Source organism: Diadema antillarum, unplaced genomic scaffold (genome assembly GCF_040938485.1).
Source record: "Diadema antillarum isolate AM-2024a unplaced genomic scaffold, OU_Dant_1.0 scf00000138, whole genome shotgun sequence".
NCBI lineage: Eukaryota > Metazoa > Echinodermata > Echinoidea > Diadematoida > Diadematidae > Diadema > Diadema antillarum.
Genome location: NW_027271027.1, coordinates 455,127 through 469,294, shown reverse-complemented (window position 1 = coordinate 469,294; position 14,168 = coordinate 455,127). Strand labels below are relative to the sequence as shown.

General features: G+C 39.3%; 1 protein-coding gene across 2 annotated transcripts in view; it reads left to right on the top strand.

Moving 5' to 3' along the window:
* Positions 1-13,958, top strand: part of LOC139721110 (FHF complex subunit HOOK-interacting protein 1B-like) — a 47,518-nt gene extending 33,560 nt beyond the window's left edge. Inside the window, exons 6-12 of one of the 2 annotated variants that reach the window (XM_071632441.1) lie at positions 204-242; positions 3,210-3,377; positions 3,987-4,066; positions 4,765-6,356; positions 6,791-6,969; positions 8,030-8,240; positions 9,163-13,958. In XM_071632441.1, coding sequence (XP_071488542.1) covers positions 204-242; positions 3,210-3,377; positions 3,987-4,066; positions 4,765-6,356; positions 6,791-6,969; positions 8,030-8,240; positions 9,163-9,428 — 2,535 coding nt within the window. In that variant the 3' untranslated portion in view covers positions 9,429-13,958. The remainder of the gene's footprint in view (positions 1-203; positions 243-3,209; positions 3,378-3,986; positions 4,067-4,764; positions 6,357-6,790; positions 6,970-8,029; positions 8,241-9,162) is intronic. The other variant, XM_071632442.1, reaches the window with a different exon arrangement.
* Positions 13,959-14,168: the final 210 nt, after the last annotated feature.

The following is a 14,168-nucleotide window of genomic DNA, read 5'->3' as shown; positions in this document are numbered from 1 at the left end:
AAGCATACAGGTGCTCTTTGACCTATCTCTGTTTCAAGTTTTCCACTGTGAATCCACAACATTTTGCATCACCATTCTTGTCTTGTTTCTGTAGCAGTTTTCTCAAGTTTTCTCAAAAAGTCTTTCACATCCAATCTATGATGTTTTCCATTTTTCCCCTTCTATTTCTATCCATCTCATTTTCATGACCATCTCATGAGCAGTTCCCACACAACGATGCACTCCAGGGTACGACGGATTTGGTAGGTGATGAGATACCAGGACATTTTTGACCCTCCCCCTTTTTCTGTTCTAAACTTGTGAAGTTTGCTGTGAAGAGAATGAATTGGGCTTTCTAATATGCTTGTTCCTTGTTCCTCTCTCTCTTATGCTTCCTGTATGGGGAGGTTTATGACAGTACATTGCAATATTATTTATTGAAGTATACCATGCTATTTTCAACTATTTATATCAAGGAGTGGGGTCTCTCTGAATTGTGCATACTTTCATTTCAGTTCTCAAATACTCATATGTTCAGAGTCCATTCCAGAAATAAAACAACGACAAACAAGGTTTTGAATGAGGGTAAATTTCATATTTGCAATCAATAAATCATCTTTTTTGCATGTGACATTACATCCAGCCTTGTTTTGCATGGAAACGCCTGAATATTTCCAAATTTCACATTTGTTTGCATGAATAAAAAACCCAACATAATTTGGCCTCAAGGACAAATTGCTGATGGCTGTTGCTTTGTGCATACACTGTCTTGAAGGGTAACTTTTATGACATTGACTCTGATTCAGCATGAAACATGGATCTTTAAAGATCAAAATGGTCTTTAAAACTTCTTTCAGTATCCTGTAAATTGATCACTTCCTTGATAATGATCATAATAATGCCTTGTGTTTGCCATGCCACACATATTTCTTTTTCATCTCCACATCAGCATTTGAAATGACACAAAAGCTTGCTCTGATATAGAAGAAAGAAAGTTTAGAATTTTGTTTTTTAACCACGTGTAACTGTTTATATGTCAGGCGAGGGGGGGGGGGGGGGGGGGGGGTGGAAGGGGTAATCAGCTGGTAGAGTTAAATAATTCCAGACATCAGACAGGAACATTGTCACCACAGAAAGCTTGAGCTCTCTCTCCTGATCTAGAAATAAAGATCATGGAGTATGAATTAAGTTAAAAACAACTGTGAGGGACTCATTTAATTTCATTTTGTAAAGGAGGCTGAATTATATATGAGTGCAATGCACAGCTTTACACCTTACTAGACTTGGTTGTGGTTGGTTGTATTTGGTTTTGCTGAGATTAATTCTGCCTTTCTTTTGCAGTGCATTTTCTCAATACTCCATATTATGTGATTCTTCCTTCTTCTTTTCTCTTTATTACATATTAGTTGTATTGCCATTATAGGCTTGTACAAGCACTCTCTGGTTTCTCCTCTCTCAGAAGATTATTAAACTGCCACAAAGTCAATTAGATTTATGTGGGCATTACTAAGCACTCAACCTGGTTGTTATCTTCTTTGTTCCTAAACCACTCTTCATTTCAAGGTATGGGGAACATTGCATGAATGCATGGATGATGCACCTTTTATAGGATTTTGATATAACATCTTATTCAGTGCATGGGGGTTTGCTTGCATGTTCTTTGAAAGAAAGAAATCATGTCTTGCCTTTTGAATTACGGGTATTAAACTCACTGCAGTATGAAGAAAATGTGGGAAATATTGACAGCTAGGCAAACGAATGGGTGATGGTTACCATGGGAACACATCTTGAGTCGTGGATGGTGGTGCCATGCAACAAGATTGAGCAGCAAGGTTTGCTCATGTATATCATCTTTGTTGGTGCTCTCTTACCTATGATATGTGCATGGTGGTGCTCCATGGAAACAGACCTAGCCTGAAAACATACGTATCATATATCTGTATGTATTTTTTAAACAAATTTGTGTAAATGGTATTTGTGATATATTAATTTTCTGCATTTCAAAATTTTGAACTGTTACTGTTGTTTTATTCATGATAATCATAAGATATTTCTAACACCATCTGCACTCAGCTGCATTGCCTGTGTGTAATGGTGCTGGCCTGGGAATCTTGCAAACATGGCTGCTACTTAATCTGAATCATGGTACCTTTTTATTAAGCAATTGATGTGCATGACTATCCACCCTCTGTAACCTTTGAACAATCTAAAACATGTTCAGCTTTGCCCTGTGTGTTTCTGACTCTTCTAAAGTTTACTATTGGGTGAATAATTCGTACTAATGCCCTGTGTAATGTGCAGTATTTGTATGTTACATAGTAGAGTTGGCTGCCTACCATTTTCTTATGCGTACATATTAACACTGATATTTATAATATACTAGACATTCTCATTTATATGTGTATGCCTCCATTCCTGAAGGATGCCAGGGGCATAATGTTTTCAGGTTGCCTGTCTGTTTCTTTGTCTTTGTCAATTTTGTTAAACATGATTCACGAAATAACTCTGATGGATTTTTGACATGTGGCCTTGGTCTGCTACAGAGTTGTAGATGCGCTAACTCGACTTTGAGCAACATTCCTCAAGTTCAAAGGTCACTGAAATGTTTACATGAACAAAAGTGTCTTTTTCCCACCATAATTTTATTTGGGAATGCCCAATGGTTGGATGATTTTGTAGGAAGGTTGAAACTAAACTAACAGTTCTTAAAAGTAAAAGTTGAATTCTATAAAATTCCATTCAAAAGGAACTGCACGCTGCAGATTAACTTTTCAAGTTTAAAACTTAATTGTCTTAAAGCTTTGCAGTGGCAATTACATCAAATTCAACATGGTGAGTATTCATATCTAGCCTTTTAGAAATTATAAACTGTGAAATAGTCAATTTCTTAATGTGAAAGTACTCTTCCACCAGAGCACTCTTCTTTTACACTCTTCACACAGTGGGCCCTATATTGATGAGGACATGTTGATGCAAGTATTCTTGTATTCACCGAACCCAGTAAAATACAATGTATGAAAAGCAGGCTGCAGGCAAATGAATTTAGTTACTGGCATAGACATGGACTCTTATCTACAGTGATTAGTGTCTGAGTCTTATTTTGTTTAAAAAACATTAACGCAAATGTCTTTTTCCTTTTGATTGACAGTTTTGGAGACAAATTCAAATGTTAGTCTCTCTGTAGCCCTTTTGACTTTTGATTGAACCATTGTATTCTGCATGTGTGACAGAATCTGAATGAGGAGATTGTCTCTGCTACGGCCTATGTGGAGATCTTCCTTCGCTCCATCTCAGACCCTCGCCTCATGAGGGTGTTCCTCAGGTATCTGTGCCTCGACTATTACGACAACAACACCATCTTGGATTCGCTCATCAGGCGCATTGGAACTAACTCAAAGGTACTGCTCTGGTCTGAATGATAAACACTCTGAGACCCCTGTGACAGTTGGCAGGACAATCTAATTCTGAGTTTCAAAGTGATTTCTTGTAGGGAAAGTTTGCTTTATCAAAAGAAAAGTATAGATACCCGTATTTAAAAACATTCTGAACACTGCCCTCTTATAACCATTTCTTATCCACATCTTTATGTTGTATAGCAGAGTAGCAGACTCTTCGTTCTTTGCTTCTTCTGTTTTTTTCAAACCTCTGAAGTATGAATGCTTATTCTATTTTCATCTGAATGGGCAAGGTGCACTTATTGAAATTTGGATGTTAATTGAAAGTAAAACTTCATGCAGTAGATCCATTCCTGTATATTTTGCAAGATAAACTGAGTAATTGATGCCATGTCTATACATTCCAAATCTTATAGATTATTAAATATTTTATTAAGATCATATACATTTTGTACAGGAACATTGTTTTATGCATGATCAGTATATTGAAAATTCCTATTTGTATCAAACAGGAGATTCATCTGTGATAAGGAAAAATTGTCTTTAGTCTTGAGAAAGACCAAAAAAAGAAAGAAACAATAATTTTATTTGTTGTTATTGTCTATCCTATAGCTGTGTGTTGTGACCTTATCACTCTTTGACACTCTACTGAATGTCAACTGTGAAGATGTCATGGTGGAGCTCATTCTCAAGTAAGTCTTCAGCTTTGGTCTTCCAGACCACATCCATAGAAAGTTTACTAGCTTGATAAGACTCTGTGATACTATTGCAAGGCATGTACGATGTAGGTCAATATATGGGAAGTTTGGAGGCCTAATGATGGACAACTAAAAAACATGGAAAGTTAGCAGACTTCTAACTGAGATGCTAAAAAAATGTTGCAAGACATTTATAGAAAGTTCAGAGACCTAATAATGGGTGGGGGATGGAAAGGGAGGAGGTTTGATGATGCATGTTAAACATTGTTAAAAATGTGAGCAAATATAAAATAGCAAGTTAGTAATCTAGGTGATGAAAGCTTCGCAACGCTGAAAAAAAAGGAGAACGGAAGTTTATATTTGTTAGTAATTTATATGCAGATTTGTGATAACATACTGTCTTTACGAGTTTTGTTCTTCAAGAATTTATATTTTGACCCATGTTGTCAATATGATGTGAGGTTGGAATATATACAGATTTTTTTTTTTTTTTTTGTAGAATGTCTATTTACTTGATCACATGCATAAATTTAGATTTGCATTTGTAGATGTGCAATAGTGACAAAAAAGTAAGAGAGAGACATTTTTTCAATGTATCACTATAGCAACAAACATCAATTACACATTGCCATTGTGACAGGTGGCCCCGTAGTAATCCTGCATTTTACTGCAACCATCTCTTTGTTCTACAGATATCTTGTCCCCTGCACCCATGTCATGGCAAGCCAGAGGAATGCCATCCGGGATCTAGATTTCTATGGCAGGTGGGCCGAGAAGTTCCTGTCCCTGAGCCCAGCATGCAGCAAGGTTCATAAGGAGACTAGTGATAAGACCAGTCACAAAGGTAGCAAGTCAGACCTGTCCTCTCGCAGCCGCAACGTGTCAGACCCTGCTGATAGCTTCCTGAATACCAGTGATAGTCTTGGGGTTGTCCGCCTGACATCCAAGGACCAGGTCACTCTTAGTGGATCAAATCAAAGCCTTAACAATGGTTGTGTGCAGGAAGGCAGTGTCCCGCAGCAGAACGGCCATGGGAGGCTGACCCCTGACCCCTCAGCGGCCAGTAATACGAGCCGGACCAGTGACAGTGACACCTTGTCGCAGGGGAGCCGCATCTCTTCAGATGGATCAGTGTGTGATATCGAGTCCAGCCATATAGAATACTTACTAGATGCCAGAGGTGCCATTATGGAGTGTTGCAAGTCGTGTAAGCATTGGTCTGCCCCTTACGACGGCCTCAACCCAGCTCCTTCCATGCTCAGCCCAGATGTGGAGCGGGGACGGGATGTTAGTTTGGAGGAACGATTTAAATTCAGGTCCACAAGTAAGTTCAGTGAGTCTTTGCAGTCTCCTGGTCGCGAATCACTCTCTGCTTCCACACCCAGAGACATAGAGGGCGATAACAATAACGAGAGCCCCAAAGATCGGACTCGATCGTTTAGTAGATCCTTTGAAAGTGAGAAGGACCTGGCGCTAGCAGGCACGTTATCCTCGACAATTGATGAAGTTCTCCAGATGTCCATCGGTGATGATGCCGGGAGAACGGATGATTACGGTGACGTGACTCTAGCGGAGATATTCCAAGGTGAGCAGCTGAGTATAGCGGAGATAGTGGACAAAATGGAGACAGACAAATCGAGCCGGGAGGACACAGAGTCCAGTGAGGACCAGAGTCAAGGAGACAGTGATGAGAGAGGAGTTGAGGGTGTGTCAAAATATTCCTTCCACAGAAGACCAGTCCTACCTGGGGCTGACCGTGATGTCATGTCTGACGATAGCCGCATGTCGTCAACAACCCACAGCAGGCAGGACTCGCTTTTTGAATTTGATGAGCCAGGGATCTTTTGGCAGTTTGATTCGGACCTTGACATCACGCCTCACAGACGCTTTTCGAGTAGCGGCGGTCATTTCTTCGACGACTCTTATGAAACATTTCAGTCAATTAATGAGAGCAGTGACTTCCAGCACAACAGCACTTTCAGCCGCAATGGTTTGATGGATGGTGAATTTCCCACGTCGTTTCACACCAACGGTACCTCTAGTGTTGGATCACCACTTTCCTTCGACGAGGTGGATGACAACCATTTCACGTTATCCGATGTATCCTCTGGGGAGTCAAGCCCACGTCACGAGGGGGGTTCCCCGAGGGGTGGAGCATCACCCTCAGGGATGGTAGAGAGAACAAACAGTAACATGTCCCACTTTGGAAGCCTTCGACCAGCATCCATCAGCAGTCTGGGTCCCTTCAGTCCTGGTGGAAAGATATCAGCAGCACCTACCATTGGTATGGCAGCTAACATTTTGATGTCCTCATTTTGTATCTGTCTCATCCTAACTGTAGAATATGAGTTTAGTTCTGAATTCTCACAGTAGTACTAAACCAAGTTCTTCCAACAGATCATGAATAACATATATTTTGCTTGCAATTTGTGATGTTTAATTTCTGTGGGTTTTTTTGTTTTTTGTTTGTGTTTTTTGAGGGGTGGTGGATGAAGTGCTTGTGCTACTTCTTAACTCTGCTAAGGTTCTTTTACTTGTAAAAATCCTAGTAGGTCTTTTTTACTTTGATCTTGCAGCACTTGTAGCTCTCTCTCTCTCTCTCTCTCTCTCTCTCTCTCTCTCTCAGTCCGTCATCAAATGAAAGGGTGGTATTAGTAAGTTGTCTTTGAAAGGAAAATTGAAAGGTCTTTAAACTGTCTTCCTCAATCCTCTCTGCAGGCCCATTCATGGCCATTATCTTCAACAAGCTGGACTCCATGATGGAGAACTCATTATGGGTCAATCTCCTACTGACAGGCATCATAGCAAGGCTGGCCTGCTACCCCCAACCTCTCATCCGCTCTTTCCTGCTCAATGCCAACATGGTGTTCCAGCCCAGTGTGCGTTCTCTGCCTCAGGTCAGTCTGGGGCAACCACTTTGAGCAGAAACCTGTATTTCATGAGCCAACTTTTCATGTCATATTTTCTGTTAGATTGCTCAAGAATGTCACAGTGGTTTTGATGCTGCACATTCTCCACAATGGAAATTGATTCCTTCATACAATTTCAGGGAAACTTGTTTTTGAGTCTTCCCGTGTACACAACCTTTTCCAGAATTCCAAGCAAGTGATGCTGTGATCATATGGCCAGGACTATTCCTGATTCCATGTATATTTTGACAGATTGTCCTAACTTTCTTACTACTTTACATCCAATTCCACTATGATATTCCACTGTGATATCAATAAACACAAATTCCTGTGCAAGTGAAATTGCCCAAGTTTGGGTAAAGATAAAAATGAGAGCCATTTTGCAACTGGGAGAAAGGTGGAGTGTGTAGGCCCTCTGTTCTAGAAATCACACCTGTAGTATGTAAAGGATTGTAGGGTACAGGGACAGAAACTGTCTCCAAGCTGGTCAGCATGCTGCCCACACATTGAAATCAGTGTTTGTCATTAACATGAGTAAGTCCTTGTGCCTGTCCTTGGTCAAAGTGGAAGTGTCTGTAGGATATGAGGAGGAAACCAAAGCAACAGGTGGTGGATGATATCCTGATGAGATTCTAATAGCCATCTACTACAGGGGAAGCAGAAAATCAGAATTTTGGCACTGGAGAAGCATCGATAGGTTACATGAAACACTGGTAAACTGGTGTAGATTATCATTCATCCAGTTAAAGTGTACCTCCAAAATTAAGTAAGTACGTAAGTAAGTAAAATACGTAAGTTCCCATTCCAGTTTTGTGATTTACAACAATTTTGGAATGAAACACTGATATTCCTGAAAAATCTTGACACCAGAAGACAGGAGCACTTTTTGTTTTCATCATATCACATTCATTATGTCTTGCCAAATTTGCTATCTTGAAAGCTGTAATATTGCTGAAAATACTTAGCTAATGGAAATTCAAAGATGGTGGGTAATTTTCTTTTCATGCTGTGTTTATTCTGACTCATTGATGTATTCTTTGTCCACAAGGTTCTTACATCAGTCAAGGCCCGACTGGATGTCTATGCACAGAGTGTAGACAAATGGGACTTTCTACTGCAGCGAGCCAAACAGTACCTGACCACAAGGGAATCACCAGACGCCAATCATCCGCTCCGCGACCGGTCGTGGTCAGTGATGGAAGAGCGGGACAAGGTCACTGTCAAACCGAGGAGTGGGACGTTGACCTCTGTCAAGCAGGGTATGTTATCTCTTTCTCTTACTTTCTTCCTTCTCCCTTTCCCTCCCTTTCTTTCTCTTATCTTTCCATCCTTTTACCCTCCCCAGCCCCCTTGATTTGCTTGCTGTTTTAAGTTTGTTGATCAATCTTTTCCACATATTTGTATTTCCATCCTGTCTGTGAATAGCTCCTCCATTTTCTGCCAAGCCACCTTATTCCAGTCATTTCTGTGACTTTTTACATGCCCATTATTGCCTCTCCCAACCACATTCTCTCTTTCTCCTGTCTTCACCAATTGACCCCAAGATCTGAGATCTCAGTGAGACTCAGTGTCCATAGCACCTGTCAATTCATTCCAATGCCATCTTTTCCCCATTTGGACACCTGTAATTAATTTCAAGTTTTATTAATTCGCTAGTACCACAGCAACAGCTCAATGTTCATAGCTCATTGGTCGTTACCTTTGCGTTGCCATGGTGTTATCAGTCACTGCTACCTGCTATAAGTTCAAGTTTCTCTATGAAGTGGGGTGAAATATCCTATTCTTTTGTGAAGTTCACTTCTTGCATAAATATATAAGTTTTCCATTTGTGGTGTGAAAATGAAGATGTATGAATTTTGCGTACTAATAATGAATACAGGTATTTGTAAATTGTGTCATCGGAAAATGTCAAGACAGTACGAAATTTTAAAGCACAACATCCCTTCTTCAAGATGCAGTTACATCATTACACCTGATATGTCAATGATGTCCATCTCAGTCCTATCGAAGAAGTACAAATGTTTTCATCAAACACCAAGAAATCAGGGTGAGAGTAGCACTGAATTGGACATGAATCATGGTTGACGTACAACAGTAAGTCAATTCTAAATATCCTTGGAAATAGGTATACCAGCAAAGGAAAATCTGTCTTATCCACATGTACGTCCCTCTTATTTTCAGTGGCTCGGAGGGGCTCACTGACCGACATGTTCCTCAAACGTCGTAACCGCTCCGTCAAGAACTCTGAGAAGCAGAAGCTGACAGCCATCCGAGAGGCAGCAGACAGCAGCAGCCAGGATGCAGTGAAACAACAGGAGACTTCGGCCCAGTACGAGTCGCTGCGCTCCCGGAATGCTGTCTACTGTGCTGTGGTTCTGGACGAATTCGTCAAAGAACTCGCAGCCCTTGCTCAGGAACATGCAGTGCTCTCTGCAGAGAGTCTATGAGAGCTCTGATGTCCCCTTGTAGTCTCCACACCCATGGAATCAGGCACTGTAATCGACAGTCAGACAGGAATGGCACTGAATATTATAGACGGTAGCCTAGACATCCAAACAAACAAGGTTTAATACTGCAAGCTTGGTTACAATGGCGCTAATCCTAGTTATGTGGCATGTGTGCTATTTTTTTTTTTAATGTTTGTAAAAAAGAAAAATGTGTCACACTTGGGATAGATGGTGCTTACACCAACCATTGTATGTTGGACAGGACTAGATGAAAATTATATATAGGTATGAAATTGCAGACTTCGTGCCAGGTTATGGTGTAAAGCAATTTTTATAATTATTGATGCTTCTCATTGTATGCAATAGCTTATGCATTTTAATGAAATTTTATGGGCGAGTTGTGCCCCTCGAAAGCAGAGGTTTTAGCATTTGGCAATGAAAAGCAGGCTTCCAGTATACACATTGGACATATAATGGTCATTTGTGCACTGATAAAGGGCCAGATACATAATGTACCTGTAAGCTAGATGCTGCATCCAACACTGACACATGAACTATTCCACTGGCTCTTACAAAGTGCCATTTTATAACTGGCATATGTCATTTTAGTTTACAGTAGTAGAAGGTATTTGCATGTGTAAATGTTGCTACAGAAATAGCAATTTTCTGCTTCTTTCTCATACCCCCAATTCAAAGTGGCATCAAGTTGGAACTTATTTATGGCTTTTTCCATAATGTGTTTGTAATTCTCTCCCGGGACGATTGTAGCGTGGGCAATGCAGTTGTAGTAAATGACCTTATTGGAAACTAGGATGTTCTTATGATGCACACTTATATGGTGAAGGTAGTCACAGTAGGAATAGTATACATAGATGCACATGTGGGTTTAGATTGGCAGAGCCTTTACAAGGTGTCACATGGTAATGAAAGATATGATAAGGGAAGGTGTATGAATTATATTATCATGGGGTATTTGACAAATGAGAATTGATATCTTTAAAACTAATCCAAAAACCTCTAAAGACTGCTTGTTTCGACTGATGCAAGAAACTGCAGCACATTTCTTGGAGCTGGAATTAAGAGTGTCTGAGCTTTGTTCAGTATAAAAGTAATGCCACCTTTGACAAGATAAAGTAAATACAGTCACTAGGTCAGTACAATCACAAGGTCAACAAACAAACAAAGATTAAATTTCTCTTTGTTCTCACCTATTTGCTGGCACTGGCAAAGCGATTTCTTTCAAATTTCATGTGTAATGTCCCACCTGTACTTCATGACGTATTACTTCATATTTACTACCAAAAAAGAGAAAGAAAAGAGTGAAGAAACGTAAACAAAAAAGGTTTTCATTGAAAGTTGATCATGTATTGTGTTTCCTTCATATCTAAAGGGGTGTGATTCTGTTGTAAGAGCTTGCATAAGAATGCATCTCCTGTTGTGAACAAACTTGAAACAGCTGCATGTGATTCTAAACTTTTATTCAAATGTGCCCTATCACCCGTGCCTGAAGAGATGTTAGCTTCCTGTTCGTGATTGGCAGCATTAGCATGTTCAAACATACTCCACAAGTGTTTAAACAGAGAATAGGTGAGACTTCTGAAAAGGTAGAATGAATTTCTTGCCAAGTTTTGCCAGAGATCAGGTAGAGGACTTAACCAGACTGACATGTATATCATCAGGTATCACTGAAACTTCTCTCATCCCAATACACAAGCGAAATTTATCTGTGTGGTTTGGGTAGATTGTATTATTTTCTGTGGCATTAGAAGAATAGGGCATCTCAAATACCACTTTCATTCACCTTAAAAAAAAAAGACCCAGAAGAATCCAAGTGCCTTTGTCTTCAAGTCAACATCAAAGAGTGAAATAAATTGTGGAAGTGTATGTGATGAAATATATAACTTTTTCTAGATTGTAAGATATAGCACACAAGTGTCTTCTCCTCTTCAGTGTTTCTCTAATCATATAATCTGGACAGTTTACTTGAAATCAAGCCAAAAATGAATTATTTACACTCTCAGGTGCCATAGTCCTGGTTGTTATGTAAGTATGTGGCTGTAGACATATTGATATCAGCATGTAAAGTTGAGTTGTCAGTGGCTGGACTACCATGTTATGTATTGCATGCTGTATTTCTCCAGCTTGCATTTCTCACAAATATGCTTGACTTGCCCTCATTTATCTGTATGATGAAAGTGTGGTGTATACGGTTCACAGTGATTACCTCCTGGCCTTGTTTGCCAGAATGGAGGTCCATGAACTAGGGGATGCCAATTGCAGATTGAGTGTTAAGAACTTGCTTGTAGATATTATAGAACGGGTAGAGAAAATTCTGCAATCTCATTGGTCCAGAGGTGTGTGTTGATTTTTACTGGCCGCATGTTACCCCACTGGAGATAATCACTGTAAACATGTTGCGCACTTGTAACAAGATTTCGCGCACTCAGTAAGAGATGCCTAGTGGTTAGCTTACCATGTATCTAGTAAATTTACTGAGCCTCCAGTAATTACTGTATGCATGGCTAGAAGTACTGGATGCATGGTTTGCATCTATGGCAAGCCAAGAGGAAATGCGTCCAGTAAATTTGCCCATAGATTACATGTATGTGATCAAAATTTCTAGCAAAATGTTTGTCCCCTGTTCTACAAAACAGATAATGCACATGTCTTTTCCTGCGTCAGTAGGAATAGTGTGTATGCGGTAACTATGGAATTTAGTCTAAACCCACTCAGCTTCACCTCCTGTGTTAAACACTCCAGAGCTACTTATATGTATACAGTTCCTACTGACACACTCAAATCTGTGCATTATTTTTACATTGTTTCACGTGATATTCTTTTGTGGTCTTGCTTGCACTTACATGATGATCTACAAAACTAAGTACTAATTCAAATGGTATTGGACTTGAGGATGCTGTAGACACTGTAGAACATGAGACGTTTTAGAGGATATCATCACCTATCTCCAAACAAGGACCCTGTGTGAGAAAGACATGCCATAATGTTAGAAATCATCACATTTCTACTCATTATTCAGACACAGCTCCATCCAGCTCACTGACATGCTGTTGCGATGGTATCTGCAATCACTACACATCATTTTTTTAAAGTGCTTCATGAGCTCTATTACAGCATAATGGAATTACCAAATCCAAGTTTTTGGTTTGTAGTAAGCGGAAGGGCATTCATATTGTGGAAATTATGTGTATCTAGGTAAGTAAATAGCATTATACATATCAACATGTAGGGCAACAGTCACAATGAGCCAAGACTTCATTGCTTTTTTCCTGGCTGGTTCAGTGGATATATGTTCTACAAAAATGTAGATATAACAATAGCTGTGTGTACTAATGACTGTCTCTTGTGGTTATCAGATCTGTAGTCTTCTGACATAGATATTCTATTTGACACTTTTTAGAGAATATAGCTTGCAAAATCAAAATCACACTGTAGAAATGTATGGTTTTTTTTTCTTTTTTTAATGAATACATACAATGAATATGCACATTGCTGTGGGAATGTTCAAATCAATTTTCCACTGTTATGACAGACTAATGCCAATTTCAAATTTTTCGACAATGGTTCTGTATATACTCTTGCAATTGATATTGTATAGTTATATTTTTGGAAAATAGTAAAATTTGGGAGCAGTATGACAAGAGTGATCAAGAATATACAAAAATCTGTTTTGTACTTTGCCAATATGTCACAGAAGTTTACTTAAAGATCTGTCATGTTGTTGCGGTGAGTGGACTTTATTGCTTGTGATTTTTTTTTCTTTTTGAGATGATGAGTAGCTTTGATAGAGAACAGCAGCAAATTGCAATAGATGGTCATTTTAGTCATAAACAATGTGTATAGTCTCTGAATGCTTTCAAAGTGATAGCCTTCAATTTTCCGAGCAGAAAGCGGTCACTAATCACTAAATTTTCTGCAGCTCAGGTGAGCATGTTTCACTCTTTACGGTGACAGACTGATTACTATTATTGCGATCAATCTCTGTCATCTCTATTCTTAGCAATGGAATTTTTTTCCAGTTTCATGACATATTTTACATGTATATGTTTTTGATTTTTTTTTTGTATCTAATTTTTTTGTCTTTGATTTGCTTCTTTGTGTGTGCGAGAAAATTTTGATTCCAGTAAGAGTGAAATACATGATCTAGCGAACTGGGTAACAAAGTTAACAGAGTACAGCCCAAGAAGTGATGGGGAATTCTTGTGAATGGAAATTATTTATTTTGTAGGATGCAGTACAACACATGTAGTTCCCATTGCCACTGCCAGGCAGGAAATAAAAAGGGGTCAAAGTTGAGGATTTGTTTCTGATAATTTCTGCAAAGGGTTTGATATCTCACCCGAGTTGCCTCCCCCCCCCCCCCTTTTTTTTTTTACCACACTAAACTCTCTTATAAACCTCTGAGAGAAGTTTCTTTGGGTTACTCTGCTCTGTCTTTTTCTGACAAGTAGAGATGTTAGTTTATGATTTCATCAGCTAGGGGTTCAGGCAGCAGAATCTCATTTGAAAAGATGCTAGCGATTGAAGTCACTGAATGTGGTCTATTTCTTGCACCAAATAGTTTTCTTGCCAATGTTAAAGGGCTTGTATAGTTTTGGTTGAGACCTAATTTCAGGTTTCTAACATTTTTTGGTAAGATAATGAGAAACCTCTTATGAAATATGAAAGAGCATGTAATTCTATGAGGAATTCAACGTTTATTTTATGAAAATTGGTTTTGAA